Below are 19185 nucleotides of genomic sequence, written 5' to 3'. Positions count from 1 at the left end.
TTAGGCTGACTAGACCAGCTAATTGGACAAAAAGCATTTATTTATTTATTTATTTATTTATTTATTTTTATTTTATTTCATTTTGGATTAAAAGACTTTTAAACACTGAATGGTCATGTTGTTACACAGGGCCTCATCAGGAAGATAGGTTCCAACTCTATACCTTTGGGTTTTCTCTTCATGTTTGATAGTATCAATGTTGCAGGAGTTGATTAGCTCTGCATGGGATGTATGATATAAGTAGTGTAAGTTGCCTAACTTGTGTTTATTATGTGAATGTGTGTTTACTTCCAGGTACAGACCTGAAGATTGCTTCACTGTGGATCCTGATTTGGATCCCAAACGCTTTAGAATTAACAACATACTGTTCCTCTTTCGATCCCCTGAATGTGCAAGGTAACTCAGTACTTACTGATCAAGAAATACTGTCTGGGATGCATGTGGGCGATGTAAAAAGAGTTCTATTTATCCCAGAACTAAGGAAGGTACAACTGAGGGAAGACATAAGTTGGGTGCACTACTTGGCTTAAGCTTTCTTCCCTGTTGTTGTCTTTTGTAAGTGGGTGGTCCCTAGGGATCTGATTTGCTGTGGGGTGTCCTAATTTCCCTTACCACCCCAGCCTCACAACAATTTCTACACCAGTAGAAGAGATAGAAAATGCTCACTTGACCACACTGTGGCCAAAATCTAATTCTATGAGCACTGACATAAAGCAGAAGGAAGAACTTGCTGGGCAAATGTGAAAGATCCACCGCAGCAGGTGTCATATGACATCTACTGAAACTGAGCTGTCTCCATCCCTTTCTGAGGCAGCAGGGCATTGTTTATTAAATATTTAGGAAAAGTTATTTTTCCTCTTTAGATATGTTTGAAAACTCTGATTTTCAGGCAACATGTTATAGCAAACATATCTCTGGGAAGAAATCAAAAGCAGCAGTGAGCCAGCAATATAGCACCTTCCCTACCACTTGACTTGAAATTGCCTTATTGAGACTATTTTTGAACACTTGTTCCATATCGACACCTGCACCAGAACCTAAGCCACTTTCCAGCCCATTCTAGCAGAGCACTGCCGAGGCGGACCAGGCCAGGACTGGATACCATAAGAGCAGAAATTAGCCAGGCTTCCCACGTGCCCGCCTCCAACTCGCTTCCTGCCATTTAAATATCAGCTTCCAGGACTAAATCTAGCCTGAGCTTTGGGATTGGGCAGAATGTTATTTCCCAGACCCAGGCAACAATAAATCTTAATTACCAAGGCTCCCCAACAGTATCTACCAATACCGGACAGATGAACGTTGTAACATGAGACATAAGGTGTGATTTGTGTCTTAAAGAAGTGGCTCAGTACGCACAGATGTTGAAAGAAACAACCTACTGAAATTAAAGCAGAGAAGAGCACACTTTGGGTGTGATGGAATATCTTAACTTTCCTTCCTTGGGCTTCCTCCCTCTCCTTGTAGGAGATCGAGTCAGGATTCCGTGTGCTCTTCGTCTCAATGTGATTCTAGTAAAGGTTCACAGAGTAACAAGGTAAGCAAGGAATAGAAAGAGTATATCTTCCCATTACACCCAGTGTTGATTAAAAAATAGTGATTTGTCCCATTTGAGCCCCTCCTTTGATAGAAGGTCAAGGTGGAAAAATTCTGTGTATACATGTGCATGTAAAAACTTGTTATCCTAAAAAACAATGTCTAAACTATATTCATCTTTTATTTCCCGTATTTTCAAGGCTTTCATATCTGCAAATAATCGACACATACTCACAAATAATAAATTACATGTGCTACTTTTACATTTCTGAAATAATAAAGCAATTCTAGGCAATCTCTTTGGCTAAAAAGTATCACACATATTTCACAACACACCTTTAATGCCCTGGTTTTCAAACTCTGTTCTCAGTCCCAGTTTTATAGATTTTACACATTACATCTCTAGTAGGATTTTGTTTAAAGGAAACTTTTTACTGCAAAACTTGTTTTATAACCACTAGTTTCCTGAAAAGAATAAACGTACAAGGATGTAAGAGTCAGACAGACTTACACTTCAGTCCAAATGCTTCTTTTATTTTCTGATTAGCTTTAGAGACATCACCTAATCTCTGAGTTTCTGTTTCTTTGTCAGTAAAAAGGGAATAACAAAGCCTAACTCTCAGGGCTGCTAGGAGAATTAGAGATCACATACACCAAGAACATGGCTTGCTTTACACATGTGATTACTCTCATTATTATGCCCTACCTGAGCCAGGAGAATGTTATTGCAGATATCCTGTTTGTGAACATGACGATCTCTGCGATACATTTTTTTCAGAAGAATTAATTCAAAAATAACTTTAAAACTAATGCTTAGAAATGTAAATTTGACAGAGAACAAACTGGTGGTTGCCAGTGGGGAGGGGAATGGGGGATGGGCAAAATGGGTGAAGGGGAGAGGGAGGGACAGGCTTCCAGTTGTAGAATGAATAAGTCACAGGAAGAAAAGATACAGCATACAGAATATAGTCAAATGGTATGGGAATGGCGTTGTATGGGGACAGATGTGGTGAGTGTAGCATAAGGTAAAGACTTGCCTAGTTGCCATGTTGTACACCTAGAACTAAAGCAACAACGTAGCATTGTGTGTCAACTATACTCCAATTATTAAAAATTAAAAAAAAAAGGCATGTGAGTTTCCCCGAAAAATCTACTCACCCAGTATATCCCATTTCCTTACAATGTCATAGAAATACTTTCTCGTCTTCTCCCCTAATTCAGGGAAGCAAGCAGAGCATACATGACAATGAGGTTAAAGGTCAGTATGAAATCACGTCTCTTCTTTGTAACAATTCCTTTGCAATAGGGAGTTGAGGCTATAGAATACAGTATATTCTCTGTTTTAAAATAGATTTTATTTATTTATTTTAGAGAGAGAGAGAGAGAGCACGAGTCAGGGGGGGAGGAGCAGAGAAAGAGGGACAAGCAGACTCCAATGCAGGGCTCGATCCCAGGACCCTGAGATCATGACCTGAGCCAAAGTCAAGAGTTGGATGCTTAACCTACTGAGCCACCCAGGCGCCCCTACCATACATTCTTTTTGTGACTAAATGCTGAGGTATAAGATTCTGTAGTCAAAGAGGCAGAATTTCCATTTTTAAATACTAATTCTAGATTTTTAAAAATCCAATGCATTACTGAGCTTCTTAGTCTTTGTCCATTTTCCTAAAACTTACACTAGATTCATAAGCCATTTTGGATGTGTAAGACTTACACTGGATGTGTATTGACTTATAGCTGTTAAATACAGGGCAGAGGTTTTTGTAATAGGGTCAAAAATTAACTTTTTAGGCTTTTCCAGTGATCCAGGATTCTATTTGTTAATGCTTTTTTGTTCTCTGCCTTGAGTGAAGTTCGCTGGGGTTGAAAAACATGTTCTAGGGAAAAGAATGTGTTGGTTTGCTGTTTTCCTACCTGCCTCCTCTTTTATGTTCTATAAAATTTGGAATTCCAAGTATTGCAAACACCCACGGTAGCTCATTAACTTTTCTGTAGGTGAGAAAACTGATGTCACAGCGGGAGAGCAACAGCTGGTGGACAAAAAACAACCTGGGGGCACCAATGTAATTGATACTCAGCCCCCTGTCATTGTCACTGCTCATGAGGATGGACACCTTCGCTTTTGGACTATGGAGGTGATGGGGCCCATTGTTTACCTGGAGCAGCAGAGAATGAGAAAGATAAGAAGTAGTACTGAATGAATCCTAGCCTTCTAAGGTTCCAGAGAGCATCCAATTCTGGAATTTTTCAACCTTCTAGCCAAATTGCTGGTTTTGCAGCCTGCTCCCTGAAAGTGCTACTCAAACTTCACAGTAGGCCACTTTGTAACTCAAGAGGTCAAAACTGCTAAGTTAAATATTTGAAATCTATCTTTTCCTTTTTTTTTTTTTTTAAGATTTTATTTTCAGGGGCGCCTGGGTGCCTCAGTCATTAAACGTCTGCCTTCAGCTCAGGTCATGATCCCAGGGTCCTGAGATCGAGCCCCACATTGGGCTCTCTGCTCAGTGGGAAGCTTGCTTCTCCCTCTCCCGCTCCCCCTGCTTGTGTTCCCTCTCTCTCTCCCTCTCTCTCTGTCTCTCTCTCTGTGTCAAATAAATAAATAAAATCTTAAAAAAAAAAGATTTTATTTTTAAATAATCTTTATATCCAACGTGGGGATCTAACTTATAACCCCAAGATCAAGAGTCACATGCTCTACGGACTGAGCCAGGCAGGCATCCCTAATCTCTCTGTTCTTTAGGTTGAGCTATGATTACATGCCATTAAATATTTCATTGGATATGTAAATAATATTAGAGGATATTAATGATGTATTCTAGTAAAGGAATATAAGAACCCTCAAATGTTGAATATTTATAAATTTTTAGTTATCCAAGCCTTTGGAAGAAGTTATTACATTGTACTGTGTGTCCTTAAATATTTTACAATGAAAAAATAACTTTTATTTACCAGAAGATTTAAAATGACTTAGAGCAGAGGATGGTGGAATTTAAAATTAGGAAGACAGACATGATAGAAGGAAGGATCTTGAGTAGACTTGGTGACGACGAAATCGTTAGGCAAGTGGGAAACCCAGGAAAGAGCAACTGTTTTGTATGGCAGACTGTGAGACCCAACATCACAGAACGCACAGATCTCTGCTGGACAAAACTTCCAAGTCTATCTGTAGCTCTTAGTGCTCAGTGGGAAACCTTTGGTTTGAAAATATGAACTATTAATAACTTTCCCTGAGAGTATCGAGGTATTGGAGCAATGCCGAAATAGGAGAGAGAAATAGAAAAAAGATTAGATCCAAGTAAATCTCAGGAAATGAGTAGCAGATGCAAATTCTTTCTTCAGAAGTGTGGAGGTTTATTCTCTAAGACGGTGCCTGTGGAAGTCCTTCCTGGTGCTGACTTATCCTAGGCACCGAAAAACAATCTGCTGAATTTGGATCTCTTACAGGAATGTTTGTTTAGAAGGAGAACATGTACCTGAAAAAGAGGTCTGAGGAAGTGCATGGAAACAGTCATAGGAAGTGTAAGAAAAACTCCCAAGTACAGCTGTGGCCTGTAATAATCAGAATCTGTTGTTCTTAATTCATAGTTGTTACATCTTTAGGAATATTTCATTTCAAGGAAGTAAGTCCCTACAAATAGTTTCAGTTTGTTTTTATTACAAGGAATAGAATCATATTCTAGTAGTAGAGATAATTTTTAGATGGATTATTTATAGAGAAATTCAACTCCAGTATTAATATTTTATAGAATTTATTATCATACTTTATTCAGGGAAAACTGCTGAAAAATATGCTGCCTTTCACCAAACATTCTGCCATTTCTCTGACGTCGCTATATACGGATTCGTGCACCAGGGTACTTCTGACCGGGAATGTGGGTGAGTCATACTCAGGGAGTCAGCCACGGGTATGTCCACCACCTACATGATATAAAGATGGAAGTAGGACAATACATGACATTTATTGAGACAAGAGACAAAGAAGGATGCTTCAGCATGAGAGTGTTATGAATCGCTTGATGAATAAATACAACAATGAATGAATGTCATGAGAACCTATTCCATTCCCAGCTCCTTATTTAAAGCACTACATTCTATTTTTTTTCCATCTTTAAATGGGGTACAGGACTACCTATTCCCTCACCCTACATATTGGGAAGAATGTAAAGTTTTCATTTCTAATCTTGAAAGAGTTATGTTGCATTAATCTTCATTATTAAAGGGAGTAATGGCATTAATTAGGAAAGGGATTATTTGTTCTCAATAAGGGACTTTCATATTGATTGTTATAACTCATAGAGTTGGTCTTAATCCTTTCGTAACACAATTCTCTCTTTTTAAAAAAGATTTTATTTATTTATTTAGAGAGAGTGGGAGAGCATGGGGAGAAGCAGAGGGAGAGGGAGAGAACAAGAGAGAATCTTAAGTAGGCTCCATGCTCAGTGCAGAGCCCCAAGTGGGGCTTGATCTCACAACCCTGAGATCTTGACCTGAGCGGAAACCAAGAGTTGGACGCTTAACTGACTGAGCTACCCAGGTGCCCTGGCAATTCTCTTTCTTAATGCTTTATTTACTTTCTTTAATTTTTTGAATAAATCCTGAATTTTCTTTCTTTTCATCTCTCCCAACTTTGAAAGATTGTGTGTGTGTGTGTGTGTGTGCATGCATTTTTAAATTTTACTATTTACTTTTAAGTTAAAAGAAGAAAAACTTAACCAATTTGTTGGAATTTAGACTGAAACAGCATCTTTTCGGTTAAACAAAAGCTTGGCCCACTTTACCTTTCCTTTTGTTCTACACCCACTCCTTCCCTTATCATTTGCTAACGTAATCTTGAGATTTGCATCCAGATACTGCTGTTACATTAATATTTAAATTTTACATCCTCTCTTTAAAGAACATGGTTTTCATTTCAAAACTTATTTTACAAAAGTCACAACAAACCAGTTTTCAACACCAATTATTTCAGTCTTCTTGAGATTACAGAAAATATTTTTTATATTTATATTCAGTATAATCAGTAGCCTTACAACATTTGTTTAAAGTTATCTTTATTTTATCTGGCTTTATTGCTTACCACCTGTCCTATTATACTCCGATATCCTTATTCTTGGCCTCTTTTATATATCCATCTCCATAGTTTCTATCATCGTTTCTGTTTACAGCCATCCAGAAGAAAAATCTAAGGTCAAGCAAATTGTATTCCTTTTTAAAAATATTTGCCTGCATATTTTTGCACTAACTTTACATACTATGGGGTATGTTTTTTCTAGCAAAATACATAGAACTAAAATTTGAAATTATCTACAGAATTCTCAGACCACACCTCTATTAAGGTTACTAATAAGGAACACTCTACTATCATATAACCCTTCTATTTCTTGAGATTTGTGTTTTTTGTTGTGATCTAGAAAACTAGAGTTGGGTGGGTTTGGGATGCAATCCAGCTTCATCTATATTATAATTAAAGTTGACTTCTAGATTATGACCTTAGGCTTCTTTTTTCTGTGCTGTGGTAGATGTTAAAAGAACTATCTGGATTGCTGTCTAGTCACTGTTTTAAATCAGGCATTCTCAGACATCATTAGTTGTTGCTTTTTTGTTGTTAAATCACCTTTATTTTTTTTTTTTAGATCAGTTTTAAATTCACAGAAAAATTCAGTGGAAATTACAGAGAGTTTCCATATACATCCTGCCCTCATACTCTCCAACAGAAGCCTCCCCCCACTTTTTTTTTTTTAAGATTTATTTATTTATTTGAGAGAGAGTGCATGCAGGGAGGCTGGGGCAGAGGGAGAGGGAAAGAAAGTCTCAAGCAGACTCCCTGCTGAGCATGGAGCCCAATGGAGGCACTCAATCTCAGGACCCTGAGGTCAGACCTGAGCCTAAAACAAGAGTCTGACGCTTAACTGACTGCACCACCCAGGCGTCCCTGGCCTACCCCACTTTCAATATCCTGCACCAGAGTGGTACATTTGTTACAACTGATGAATCTACAATGACACATCATTGTCATCCAAAGTGCATAGTTCACACTAGGGTTCACTCTTGGAGTTGTGTATTCTATGGGCTTTGACAAATGTCTGATGACATGCATCCACCATTATAATACCATATAGAGTAGTTTCAATAAAAATCCCCTTTGTCCTGCCTATTCTTCCTTCCCTCCTCCCTAACTTCTGGCAATTATTGATCTTTTTATTGCCTCCACAGTTTTGCTTTTTACAGAACATCATATTGGAAATCATAGAGTATATAGCCTTTTCAGACTTCTTTTACTTAGAAATACTCATTTAAGTTTCCTCCATGTCTCTTCATGGCTTGATATCTCATCTCTTTTTAGTGCTGAATAAGATTCCATTGTCTGGATATACCACAGTTTATTTATCCATTCACCTACTGAAGGACATCTTGGTTACTTCTAAGTTTGGGCAATAATAAATAAAGCTGCTATAAATAGCTGTGTGTATGTTTTTGTGTGGAAAAAAGTTTTCAGTGCCTTTGGGTAAATACCAAGGAGCACAATGCTGGATCATATAGTAAGAGTATGTTTAATTTTGTGAGAAACTGCCAAACTGTCTTCCAAAACAGCTGTGCCATTTGGCATTCCCACCAGAGATGAATGAGAGTCCCTGTTGTTCCACATCCACATTAGCATTTGGTGTTCTCAATGTTTTGGATTTGGGCCATTCTAAAAGGCTTGTAATGGTATCTCCTTGTAGTTTTAACTTGCATTTCTCTAATGACATAAAATGTGGAATATCTTTTCATACACTTTTTTGCCATCTATATATTTTCTTGGTGAGGGATCTGTGCAGATCTTTTGCCCATTTTTTAATCAGGTTGTTTATTTTCTTAATGTTAACTTTAAGAGTTCTTGGTATATTTGGGATAAGAGTCTTTTATCAGATATGCCTTTCACAAATATTTTCTCCCAGTCTGTGGCTTGTCTTTCTGTTCTCTTGACAGTATCTTTGGCAGAGCAGAACTTTTCAATTTTTTAAAGATTTATTTATTTATTTGAGAGAGAAAGAGCATGGAGGAGGGGGCAGACAGAGAGAGAGAGAGAGAGAGAGAGAGAGAATCTCCAGCAAACTCCCCACTGAGGGAGGAGACTGACTCGGGGTTTGATCCCAGGACCCTGAGATCATGATCTGAGCCAAAATCAAGAGTTGGATGCTTAACCGATGGAACCACCCAAGCACCCTGGGTGTTTTCAATTTTAATGAAGTCCAGCGTATCATTGATTTTGCTCATGGATTGTGACTTTGATGTTGTATCTAAAAAGTCATTGCCAAACCTAAGTTCATTTAGATTTTCTTCTAGTTTTATAGTTATACATGTTACCCTTACAGTTGTTTTGAGCAGGTTTGTTTGTTTTTGTGTGTGTTTGTATGGGAAAGGTATAAAGTTTATATCTAAATTGAGATTTTTTTCATCATGAATTGGTGTTGAATTTTGTCAACTGCTTTTTCTGTATCTATTGATGTGATCATGTGATTTTTCTTCTTTAGCCTGTTGATGTGACGGATTACATTAATTGATTTTTAAATGTTGGCCATTGCATATAATTCTTTTTTTTTTTTTTTTTTTTTAGAGAAAGAACACGAGAAGGGGTGGGGGAGTAGGGGCAGAGAGAGAGAGAGAATCTTAAGCAGGCTCCATGCTCAGTATGAAGCCCAACTCTGGGCTCAATCCCAGGATCATGACCTGAGCTAATACCTCTTGGATTCAATTTGTTAATATTTTGTTGGGGGTTTTTACATCTATGTTCATAAGAGCTATTGGTTAATAATTTTCTTATAATATCTTTGTCTGGTTTTGGTATTAAGATGTGCTGGCCTCATGGAATAAGTTAAGAAATATTCCCTTTTGCTTCTATATTCTGGAAGAGTTTGTAGAGCATTGGTAAGATTTCTTCCTTAAATGTGTGCTGGATTCACCATTAAACCCATTTTGACCTAGTGGTTCCTGTTTGGGAATATTATTAATTACTTTAATTTCTTTAATAATATAGGCCTATTCAGGGGCGCCTGGGTGGCTCAGTTGGTTAAGCGACTGCCTTCGGCTCAGGTCATGATCCTGGAGTCCCAGGATCGAGTCCCACATCGGGCTCCCTGCTCAGTGGGGAGTCTGCTTCTCCCTCTCCCGCTCCCCCGTCTTGTGCTCTCTCTCTCTCTCACTCTCTCTCTCAAATAAATAAAGAAAATCTTTAAAAAAAAAAATAATAATAATATAGGCCTATTCAGATTACCTATTTCTTCTTGTGTGAGTTTTGGCAGATTGTGTCTTTCAAGGAAATGGTCCATTTCATTTGGGTTATTAAATTTGTGGGCATAGAATTCATAGTATTTCTTTATTATCCTCTCAATTCCCCTGATATTTTTTTTTCTTAGTTAGCCTGGCTAGAAGTTTTTCAATTTTATTGATCTTTTTAAAGAACCAGCTTTTGGGGGCACCTGGGTGGCTCAGTCGGTTAAGTGTCTGCCTTCAGCTCAGGTCATGATCCCAGGGTCCTGCCCCTCCCCCTGCTTGTGGTCTCTCACATGCTCTCTCTCTCTTCTCTCTCTCTCTGTCAAATAAATAAATAAAATCCTGAAAAAAAAAAACAGCTTTTGGTTTCGTTGATTTTCTCTATTGAGTTCTTATTTTCAGTTTCATTGATTTCTGCTCTGATTTTTATTATTTCTCTCCTTCTGCTTACTTTGGATTAATTTGCTCTTTTTTACCTAGTCCTAAAGTGGAAGCTTAGATTTTAGATCTTTTTTTTCTAACATGTGCATATAAATTGCCCTGTAAGCACTGTTTCTGCTGCTTCCCTGAAATTTTGATGTCATATTTTCATTTTTATTTAGTTCAAATTATTTAAAGATTTCTCTTGAGATTTTTTTCTATGATCTATTATTTAGAAGTATGTTGTTTCATCTCTACTTATTCTGGGATTTTCCAGCTCTCTTTTTCTTATTGATTTCCAATTTATTCTATTATAGTCTGAGGGCATTCATTGTATGATTTCTATTATTTCAAATTTGTTAAGGTGTAATTTATGGTCCAGGATGTGGTCTATCTTGGTGAATGTTCCATGAGAGTTTGAGATTAATATGTGTTGGATGCAGCAGTCTATAGATATCAATTATATCTAGTTGACGGATGGTGTTTTTGAGTTCAACTATGTCCTTACTGATTTTCTGCCTGCTGGATCTGTCCATTTCTCATGTCAATTTCTCATAGAAGGGTGCTGAAGTTTCCAACTATAAAAGTACATTATCTATTTCTCCTTGCAGTTTTGTCGGTTTTCACTCCACATATCTTGACACTGTGATGTTAGGCATGTACATGTTAAGGAGTGTGGTCTTTTTGGAGAATTGACCCCTTTATCATTATATAATGCCCCTAATTATCCCTGCTAACTTTCTCTTACTCTGAAGTCTTTTCTGTTTGAAACATAGCTGCTCTTGCTTTCTTTTGATTAGCACTAACACGGTAAATCTTTCTCTATCCCTTTACTTTTAATCTATATGTGTCCTTACATATAAAGTGGACTTCCTGTAAGCAACATAGAAATTGGGTATTGTTTTTTAATCCATTCTGACAACCTCAGTCTAAGTGGTTTACTAGACTGTTGACATCTAAAGTGATTATTGGTATAGTTGAATTAATATCAATCATATTTCTTACTATTTTATATTTGTTACCCTTGTTTTTTGTTCTTAGTTTTGTCTTTCACTCTCTTTCTGCCTTTTGTGGTTTTAAGTGAACATTTTATATCATTCCACTTTCTCTTAGCTTATCAATTATATATCTTTTTAAATTTTTTGAGTGGTTTCCCTAGTTAGAAATATACATTTACAACTAATTCATGTCCACTTTCAAACAACATTACACCACCTCACTGGTAGTATAATACCTTAGAATAACAAAGTATTCCTAATTTCTCCCTCCCATCCCTTGTGTCATAGCTGTTATTCATTTCAAGTATCTATAAGTTACAATCGTCAGATATATTGTTGATGTTACTGCTTTAAATAAACTGCTGTTAGTTTTTACTTTATCTTCACTTATTCCTTCTATTATGCTCTTCTTTATATAAATCTGAATTTCTTACCTATATCATATTCCTTCTCTTTTAAGAACTTCTTTTAGGGAATGCCTAAGTGGCTCAGTTGGTTAAGTGTCTGCCTTCGGCTCGGGTCATGATCCCAGAGTCCTGGGATCAAGTCCCATATTGGGCTCCTTGTTCAGCAGGGAGCCTGCTTCTCCCTATGTCTGCTGTTCCCCCTGCTTGTGCTTGCTCTCTCTCTTTCAGACAAATAAATAAATAAAATCTTAAAAAAAAGAAGTTCTTTTAATATTTCTTTTTTTTAAAGATTTTATTTATTTATTTGAGAGAGAAAGAGCATGAGCAGGGGAGGGGGAAGGGGCAGAAGGAGAGGGAGAAGCAGGCTCTCTGTTGAGCAGGGATCCCAGTATGGGACTTGATCCCAGGACTCTGGGATCATGACCCCAGCTGAAGGCAGACGCTTAACCAACTGAGCCACCCAGGCTTCCCAAGAACTTCTTTTAATATTTCTTGCAAGGCTGCTTGTTTCTGTTTGTCTGGGAAAGTCTGTATCTCTCCTTCATTTTTAAAGGACAACTTCACAAGGTACAGAATTGTAGGTTGATGGTTGTCCTCTCAATACTTAAATATTTCATTCCACTGTCTGAATATGCCTAGATGTAGTCCTTGATGCTTTTTTAAATCTAGTTTTGTAACTATCATTTGGACTGTAGAATGATTATCTCTGTAACGGTTTGGACTCCGTTTCGTAGTGGCGTATTCATTTCTATTTCATCTACTCTGACATCTAGAAGGACTTTGAGTATCCATGGCAACAATAATTCATAATGAGGTTGCCATGTATGCTCAACAATACAGAATTCCTACATATAAAAATGGATATAAATTTTTTTCTTTCATTTCTGGGTTTTCAGATTCTATTTTATTTACCGTTATAAATGCCTAAGTCAAATTAATTTGGTGGTCTGGGTAGTATCTGCTTAGATATCATGATATCTAACTAAAGATTCCAATGTTTACATCTTATACAGAAGGACATGTTATCCTTTGCAGTATTAGTTCCTTCCTGGATCCACCTCACGAAGAAAAGGTAAGAACTTTAGTTTTAGTTTAATTCATGAACCAGCACATACTAAACTGACCATTTCTCTGTGCTAGATTCCACAAAAGATAGAACAAGACAAGAATCCCTACTCTTGAGTCATATATAATACTATTGAATCTTAAGAGTACTCTTATCTTGATGGGCACTGAGAAATGTATGGAATTGTTGAATCATTAAATTGTATGCCTGACACTAATGTAACATTGTATGTTAATTATACGTGAAATAAGAAAAGAAACAAGAAACAAGCTACATGCCAAATAACCATGGTTTACTGGTGAGAAGAGAGGATGAGTGAGTGAGCCAGCCCTTGGCCGCTTTATATCATCTTCATGTTTTCACTTATTTGAGAGAATCTATATAGAAACCCAGAACTTAGGGCACCTGGGTGGCTCAGTTGTTTCAGTGTCTGCCTTTGGCTCAGGTCATGATCCCAGGGTCCTGGGATCGAGTCTCACATCAGGCTCCTTGTTCAGCAGGGAGCCTGCTTCTCCCTCTGCCTGTCACTCCCCCTGCTTGCGCTCTCTCTCTCTCAAATAAATTAAAAAAAAAAAAAAAGAAAAAAAAGAAACCCAGAGCTTAAGAGTTCACACATCATCTAGTCCTCCATAGTCAGCTTATGTATCTTCACAGAAAGAGAGTCTATAACTTTTCCTTACAAGTCTAATCTAGTGTCCAACCATTATAAATACGTCACAGGGATGAAAAGTACAGCATAGAGAATATAGTCAACAACACTGTAATAACTTTGTATGGTGACAGATGGTAGCTATGCTTATCATGGTGAACACTGTGTAATGTACAGGATTGTCAAATCAGTATGTTGTACACTTGTAACTAACATAACATTGTATGTCAACTCTACTTCAATTAAAAAGAAAGAAACTCTTCCTCACATCTAGTCTAAATCCTCCTTGTAATTCAAACATATTTTATGCTCTTTTTAGTGTTAATGCAATGTAAATGTCACCAATCTTATTCATAACATTTAAATATGCATTTTTTGTGTGAATGTGGATATACAAATACAGCTACATATATTATAAAGATTTAACACTCATTAAAGGTTGCAGCAAGGAAGCACTACTTCACCCTAGGCTTATTTCCCTTTAAGTTCATATTTCAAATCCAAAAAGCAAGCAAATAGCAATTTTTTTGCTTTTGGATCATAAGTAGTAACATATGGTTACATAGATTAGGATTGGATTCCTTGCAGAGTGTCACAGAACGGTTACTGTTTCAAACATTATTTCATTTGATCCATAGAATTTTCTTTTTGTTTCCAAGAGCCAATTAGAGTTTTATAACGTTCAGATGTTTAGCTTTAGTATGATTATCTCCACTTTGCCAAAGGGAAATCAGAGATTGGCTTGCCTAGCAGCACGTAGACAGGTAATGACTAAGCTGGGGCTAGAACCAGGCTTCTTGTCCTCAAATCGCACTCTTTCCATGCAACCCTAACTACTATCAAATAGAAAAAAACGTTTAAACTTACAAAGCACAAAGTTTCACTTATCAACAGCTATAAATGGCCTACAATCAAGGCATGTTGTGAGAGGAACAAAAACAACATTCTTGAACCATGTATAGGTGGAGAGTTATCTGTTTTCTCTGAATTGTGATGATTATCATATTCCATTATTAATTTTAAGACATAAAAATATGACCCAAAGCCTACAGATTTTTTAAAATATTTTATTTATTCATTTGACAGAGAGAGAGAGAGAGAGCACAAGCAGGGAGAGCGGCAGGCAGAGGGAAGGGCATGATCCCAGGGTCCTGGGATCATGACCTGAGCCGAAGGCAGACACTTAACCGACTGAGCCACCCAGGCGCCCCCAAAGCCTACAGTTTTGTAAATGGACTTTCCATAAACTGGCAAATGAGTCCTTTACATTTAGAGAAAATATTAAAAACAAAGTTATAAAATAATATTGAATTAGACTTAAAGCATTTTTACCAATTTAAAAACAAAGACTTTGGGGTACCTGGGTAGCTCAGTCGTTAAGCGTCTGCCTTCGGCTCAGGTCATGATCCCAGGATCCTGGGATTGAGCCCCGCATCGGGCTCCTTGCTCTGCAAGAAGCCTGCTTCTCCCTCTCCCACTCCCCCTGCTTGTGTTCCCTCTCTCGCTGTGTCTCTCTCTGTCAAAAAATAAATAAAATTTTAGGGCGCCTGGGTGGCTCAGTTGGTTAAGCGACTGCCTTCGGCTCAGGTCATGATCCTGGAGTCCCGGGATCGAGTCCCGCATCGGGCTACCTGCTCAGCAGGGAGTCTGCTTCTCCCTCTCCCGCTCCCCCCTCTTGTGCTCTTTCTCTCTCTCACTCTCTCTCTCAAATAAATAAATAAAATCTTTAAAAAAAAAAAGAAAAAAATAAATAAATAAATAAATAAAATTTTAAAAAATAAATAAATAAATAAATAAAAACAAAGACTTTAATCACTTATTTGAAATTATTCTATATTCAATCTCATTTCAACCTTTTCTGTGTTTGGAAAATGTATTTTTTCCACAAAATGTACACTATGTACACTTTCCACAATGTACTTGTACACTTTGTACTTCGTACATGGCTGCTTATTGACAAATATACAACAGAATCTGGTTATAAGATGCCTCACTATTACACAGATGAATATAATATCATGAATTAAACCAGGTTCAGTTATAGATTACAACTACAGCAAAAACCTCATAGGTCAGTCTATACATCAGACATTAATCTGGTTCTCTTGCAACATTACTATTAAAGAGATTTTCCATGTAATAATAGATATTCTAAGAGATAGGATAGTCAAAACCTGTCCACAGAAAGAGAAATCATACATATGATAATATACACATGTCTACAGGAAAAAAAAAAAGTCTTAGAGCAATGTTTTTCTAAATATAGGTTGTAACCCACTTGTGGGTTATAAAATCAATTTAACGGGTGGTGACCATATTTTCATTAAAAAAAGGGAATGGAGTGGAATGAGATGCAATAGAATAAACTAGACATTACCAGTGTACGTCACACCAGGTAAGGTTAAACGTCTTTGTGTGAAGGATACTGAAACTTTTTCAGGATGCATGTGCAGGTATTTTATCTGTTTACTGGATCATGAAGTAAAATGTATTTCTTACTATAGATACGGCACATAGCAGGAAAACACTTGCCTTAGAGAATCCCATCCCAAGGCAGAGAAAGAACCCTTGGATGACAAGATACACTTGACTAGCTATGAGACAATAAGAAGTAGGAGAATGCAGATTTCACCCTGATTTTCTAAGAACAACTCAAGGGAACTGAGTCAGAAGGCCAAGAAATTTAGGAGGAATTGTGTCTGCCTTCGTTAGAGTATAAATGAGTAGGAGACTTGTAGGATCACTCCCAAGCTGCCAGAATTCTAGCCACACAAATACTCTAGGTAGATGACCCAAGAAGAAGTAGTCCTGACCTGGGGTCATCAGAGGTAGAGAGGGAACATGCTCTACAGGGATGTCGCTACAGAGCCAGCTCCCCAGTTTGTCAACTCTAATTCATGCAATTCAGGCCTGTTTAACGGTTCTACACTTGAGGATAAGACACATCTTGAAGGAACATATCTATCAAGGCTCCTGATGTCTTTGAAAGAAAATGAGCTAGGCCCATTCCTTTTGTCTATTCCTCGTGGTATATAGGTATCATATATAACCCCACTGCCATCATTGCCACCACCAAAAAAAAAAAAAAAAAAAGAACAAAATAGCCAGGGCTATTTCTGGATAAAATTTGAAAAGTGGAAAGTTTTGCCAGCCTACCCTTTGGTCCTCACTTTTCATCTCTGCTTCCTCTTGTTCCTGATTCCACTCTGTCTTGGCCTCTCCTACAGCCCTTCTCCTAAAGCTTTTCCTTCATCTACTCATCTTGTAATCCTCAACTAAATTAATTGTTAATCCTCACTTGAATGAGAAATTGCAAAAGACATAAGATCTCTCCTCTCCCAGGGATATGTGCAGATTAGCAAACACATAAACATGGAGTCTGGGTACCTGAGCAAAGAAGAAGAGCTCACAGGGAGAGAGACTGCATCTTGCACAGATGTCCATGCCATTCACTCATAAGCTTGGCTCGTTAATGGTTAATGGTTTTCCTCAAGATTGGATTTTGATCAGCATATACTTATTCCATGGGATGTGCTTTATTGTTGCTCTCTAGAAATTGAAGCAGCTGCTTGCCTGGCGAGCTCATTCTTTAGAAATTATTCAAGTGATCTACGTAGAAGACAAGCAAATGGTTCTTACTGCCTCCATCGATGGATCAGTAAGGTATGGACCTTCGTATGGTGAATTTAGGGTTTTGAGCATGAGAAGTAAAAATTCTAAGCTAAAGTTTAAGTATATACCCTAAATACACTCTTGATTGGATAATTAAAATAAATAAATACATAAACAAACAAAAGGTAGCACACACAAAGGGCTTTGAAAAGGTGGCCACTGGTTTGGAATTCTTTTCCATGCCCAAGGAGATGAGATGCTCTGCTCATCTACATTAGAAGTATAACAAATACTCTAATAAAAGCGTTTTTTGGTGGACTCATTTTGAAGAATTAAGCAAGATGATTATCTCAGAGAAATAGACTCATGCCCAGGGAAGGCCCCAGGAGACACAGGATCAAAAGTCACAAAGAGTAATAGCAAAGTGTAACTTAACTGCTGAGAAAAGTGAAAGTGAGTTAATTTTTTTTTTTTAAAGATTTTATTTATTTATTTGAGAGAGAGAGACACAGCAAGAGAGGGAACACAAGCAGGGGGAGAGGGAGAGGGAGAGGGAGAAGCAGGCTTCCTGCTGAGCAGGGAGCCCGATGCGGGACTCGATCCCAGGACCCTGGGATCATGACCTGAGCCGAAGGCAGACGCTTAACGACTGAGCCACCCAGGTGCCCCGAAAGTGAGTTAATGTTTTCATGGGCAATGTGATTGATTTTGCAAAGTCTACTTGTTATCAATTGCCTGAATAATGCTAAGGATACATACAGAAAATGCTGAACACACACACACACAAGCGTATACAAAGAGAAAGGAAATGTCATGACATTCCTTGAGACAAATTGCTGCATATTAAAATGTCTCAAAATCATGGTAATGAATTATCCTCTGGGGAGAATAAAGTCAGGAATGATTGAGAGATGTGGAGAGACTTCAAAGTGTATTGGAAAGCTTAAACATAGTGACGGCAAAAAGGAAGGAATATTTTACATTGTATAAAAGACCCTGTGTGAACCTGAGGTTGATTTGGATCTTCACGAAACAACCCCCAAAGGATTTTAAGTGAAGGACTAACATCATCTGATTTACATTTTTAAAAAACAACACATAGGGAATGGATTTCAGAGCAGCAAGGTGGGAGCAAAGAGAACAGTTTGAAGTCTGTGCTGAATACAGTGGCCTAGACTAGGGCAGTGCTGGAAGGAAAGAGTCTGGGTCTGGGAACTATCTAGGAGGTAAAATTCGGGAGACAGAAACTTTAACTGAAAGGGGAGGTAAGCAATAAATGTCAAGAATACCTCCTGGCCTATACAGCTCAGTGAATGTCGGTACCATTCAGGAAGAGAGGAGGCACAAAAAGAGGAGGATATTTTGAGTGTGGAAGGGTGGAGGTCAACTTTTAGAAATGTTGAGTTTGAGGGAGTCTGTGGGGGTAAGGTCCTAACTGGGGTCAGAGCTCTTCTCTGCCAAAAAAGGAATCTGTTGTTTTATTCATAGGAAAAATTAAGGACATGACATTTCATTATTATAGATGTTTTCCATGACTCTGTCCCTTGGGTGTCTGTTCCAGCTTATTTTCAGCTACCTGTCAGCAGAAGTGCTAACTGGGGATGGTAGCACACGCACACACACACGCCCCACAAGTCACATGTGCGCACACTACCAGTTACCCTCGGCACAGAGAACTTACTTTCAAGATTCCTTCAAGTGAAGCTCTCCCCGGATACACAGCTAGGAAAAAGTAGCTCTATGAATAGCTATCTCAGAGACAGTTCTCTTTATTTTTCTTAAAGATTTTATTTATTTGACAGAGACACAGTGAGAGCAGGAACACAAGCAGGGGGAGTGGGAGAGGGAGAAGCAGGCTTCCCGTGGAGCAGAAAGCCCAATGTGGGGCTCGATCCCAGGATCCTGGGATCATGACCTGAGCCGAAGGCAGGCGCCCAATGACTGAGCCACCCAGGCGCCCCGACAGTTCTCTTTATAACTAAGCTCTGTCCTTTTGCGAACACTAGCTGCCACTTTCTAACAGAGTAGGCAATTTTAACACTCTAGATCTTGTCAAAAAGATGATGATTTTATAATGGGAAAACCTGTAATTAAGGCTTAGCTCTTGGACAGAGGATAGAAGGGGTGAAGATCCATATCTGATGCCTGGGAAATCAGGCTGAGAGGTGGGATCGATCATCTGGGAGAATTCCACATGCAGCAGGAAATGCCACAAAACAAAGGAGAGCAGAAGCTGCTTCAGTCCTGGCC

General features: G+C 38.1%; 1 protein-coding gene across 1 annotated transcript in view; it reads left to right on the top strand.

Moving 5' to 3' along the window:
• The window catches only part of WDR64 (WD repeat domain 64), a 149436-nt gene that overhangs the window by 119038 nt on the left and 11213 nt on the right, over positions 1–19185 (top strand). The window contains exons 17-23 of the mRNA XM_036121626.2: positions 295–396; positions 1465–1534; positions 2755–2791; positions 3529–3668; positions 5304–5409; positions 12622–12680; positions 16877–16986. Of these exons, the coding sequence (XP_035977519.2) occupies positions 295–396; positions 1465–1534; positions 2755–2791; positions 3529–3668; positions 5304–5409; positions 12622–12680; positions 16877–16986 (624 nt within the window). The remainder of the gene's footprint in view (positions 1–294; positions 397–1464; positions 1535–2754; positions 2792–3528; positions 3669–5303; positions 5410–12621; positions 12681–16876; positions 16987–19185) is intronic.

Source organism: Halichoerus grypus, chromosome 7 (assembly GCF_964656455.1).
Source record: "Halichoerus grypus chromosome 7, mHalGry1.hap1.1, whole genome shotgun sequence".
NCBI classification, from domain to species: Eukaryota; Metazoa; Chordata; class Mammalia; order Carnivora; family Phocidae; genus Halichoerus; species Halichoerus grypus.
The sequence above is the reverse complement of the archived record's forward strand: the minus strand, read 5'-3'. Positions and strand labels throughout refer to the sequence as shown.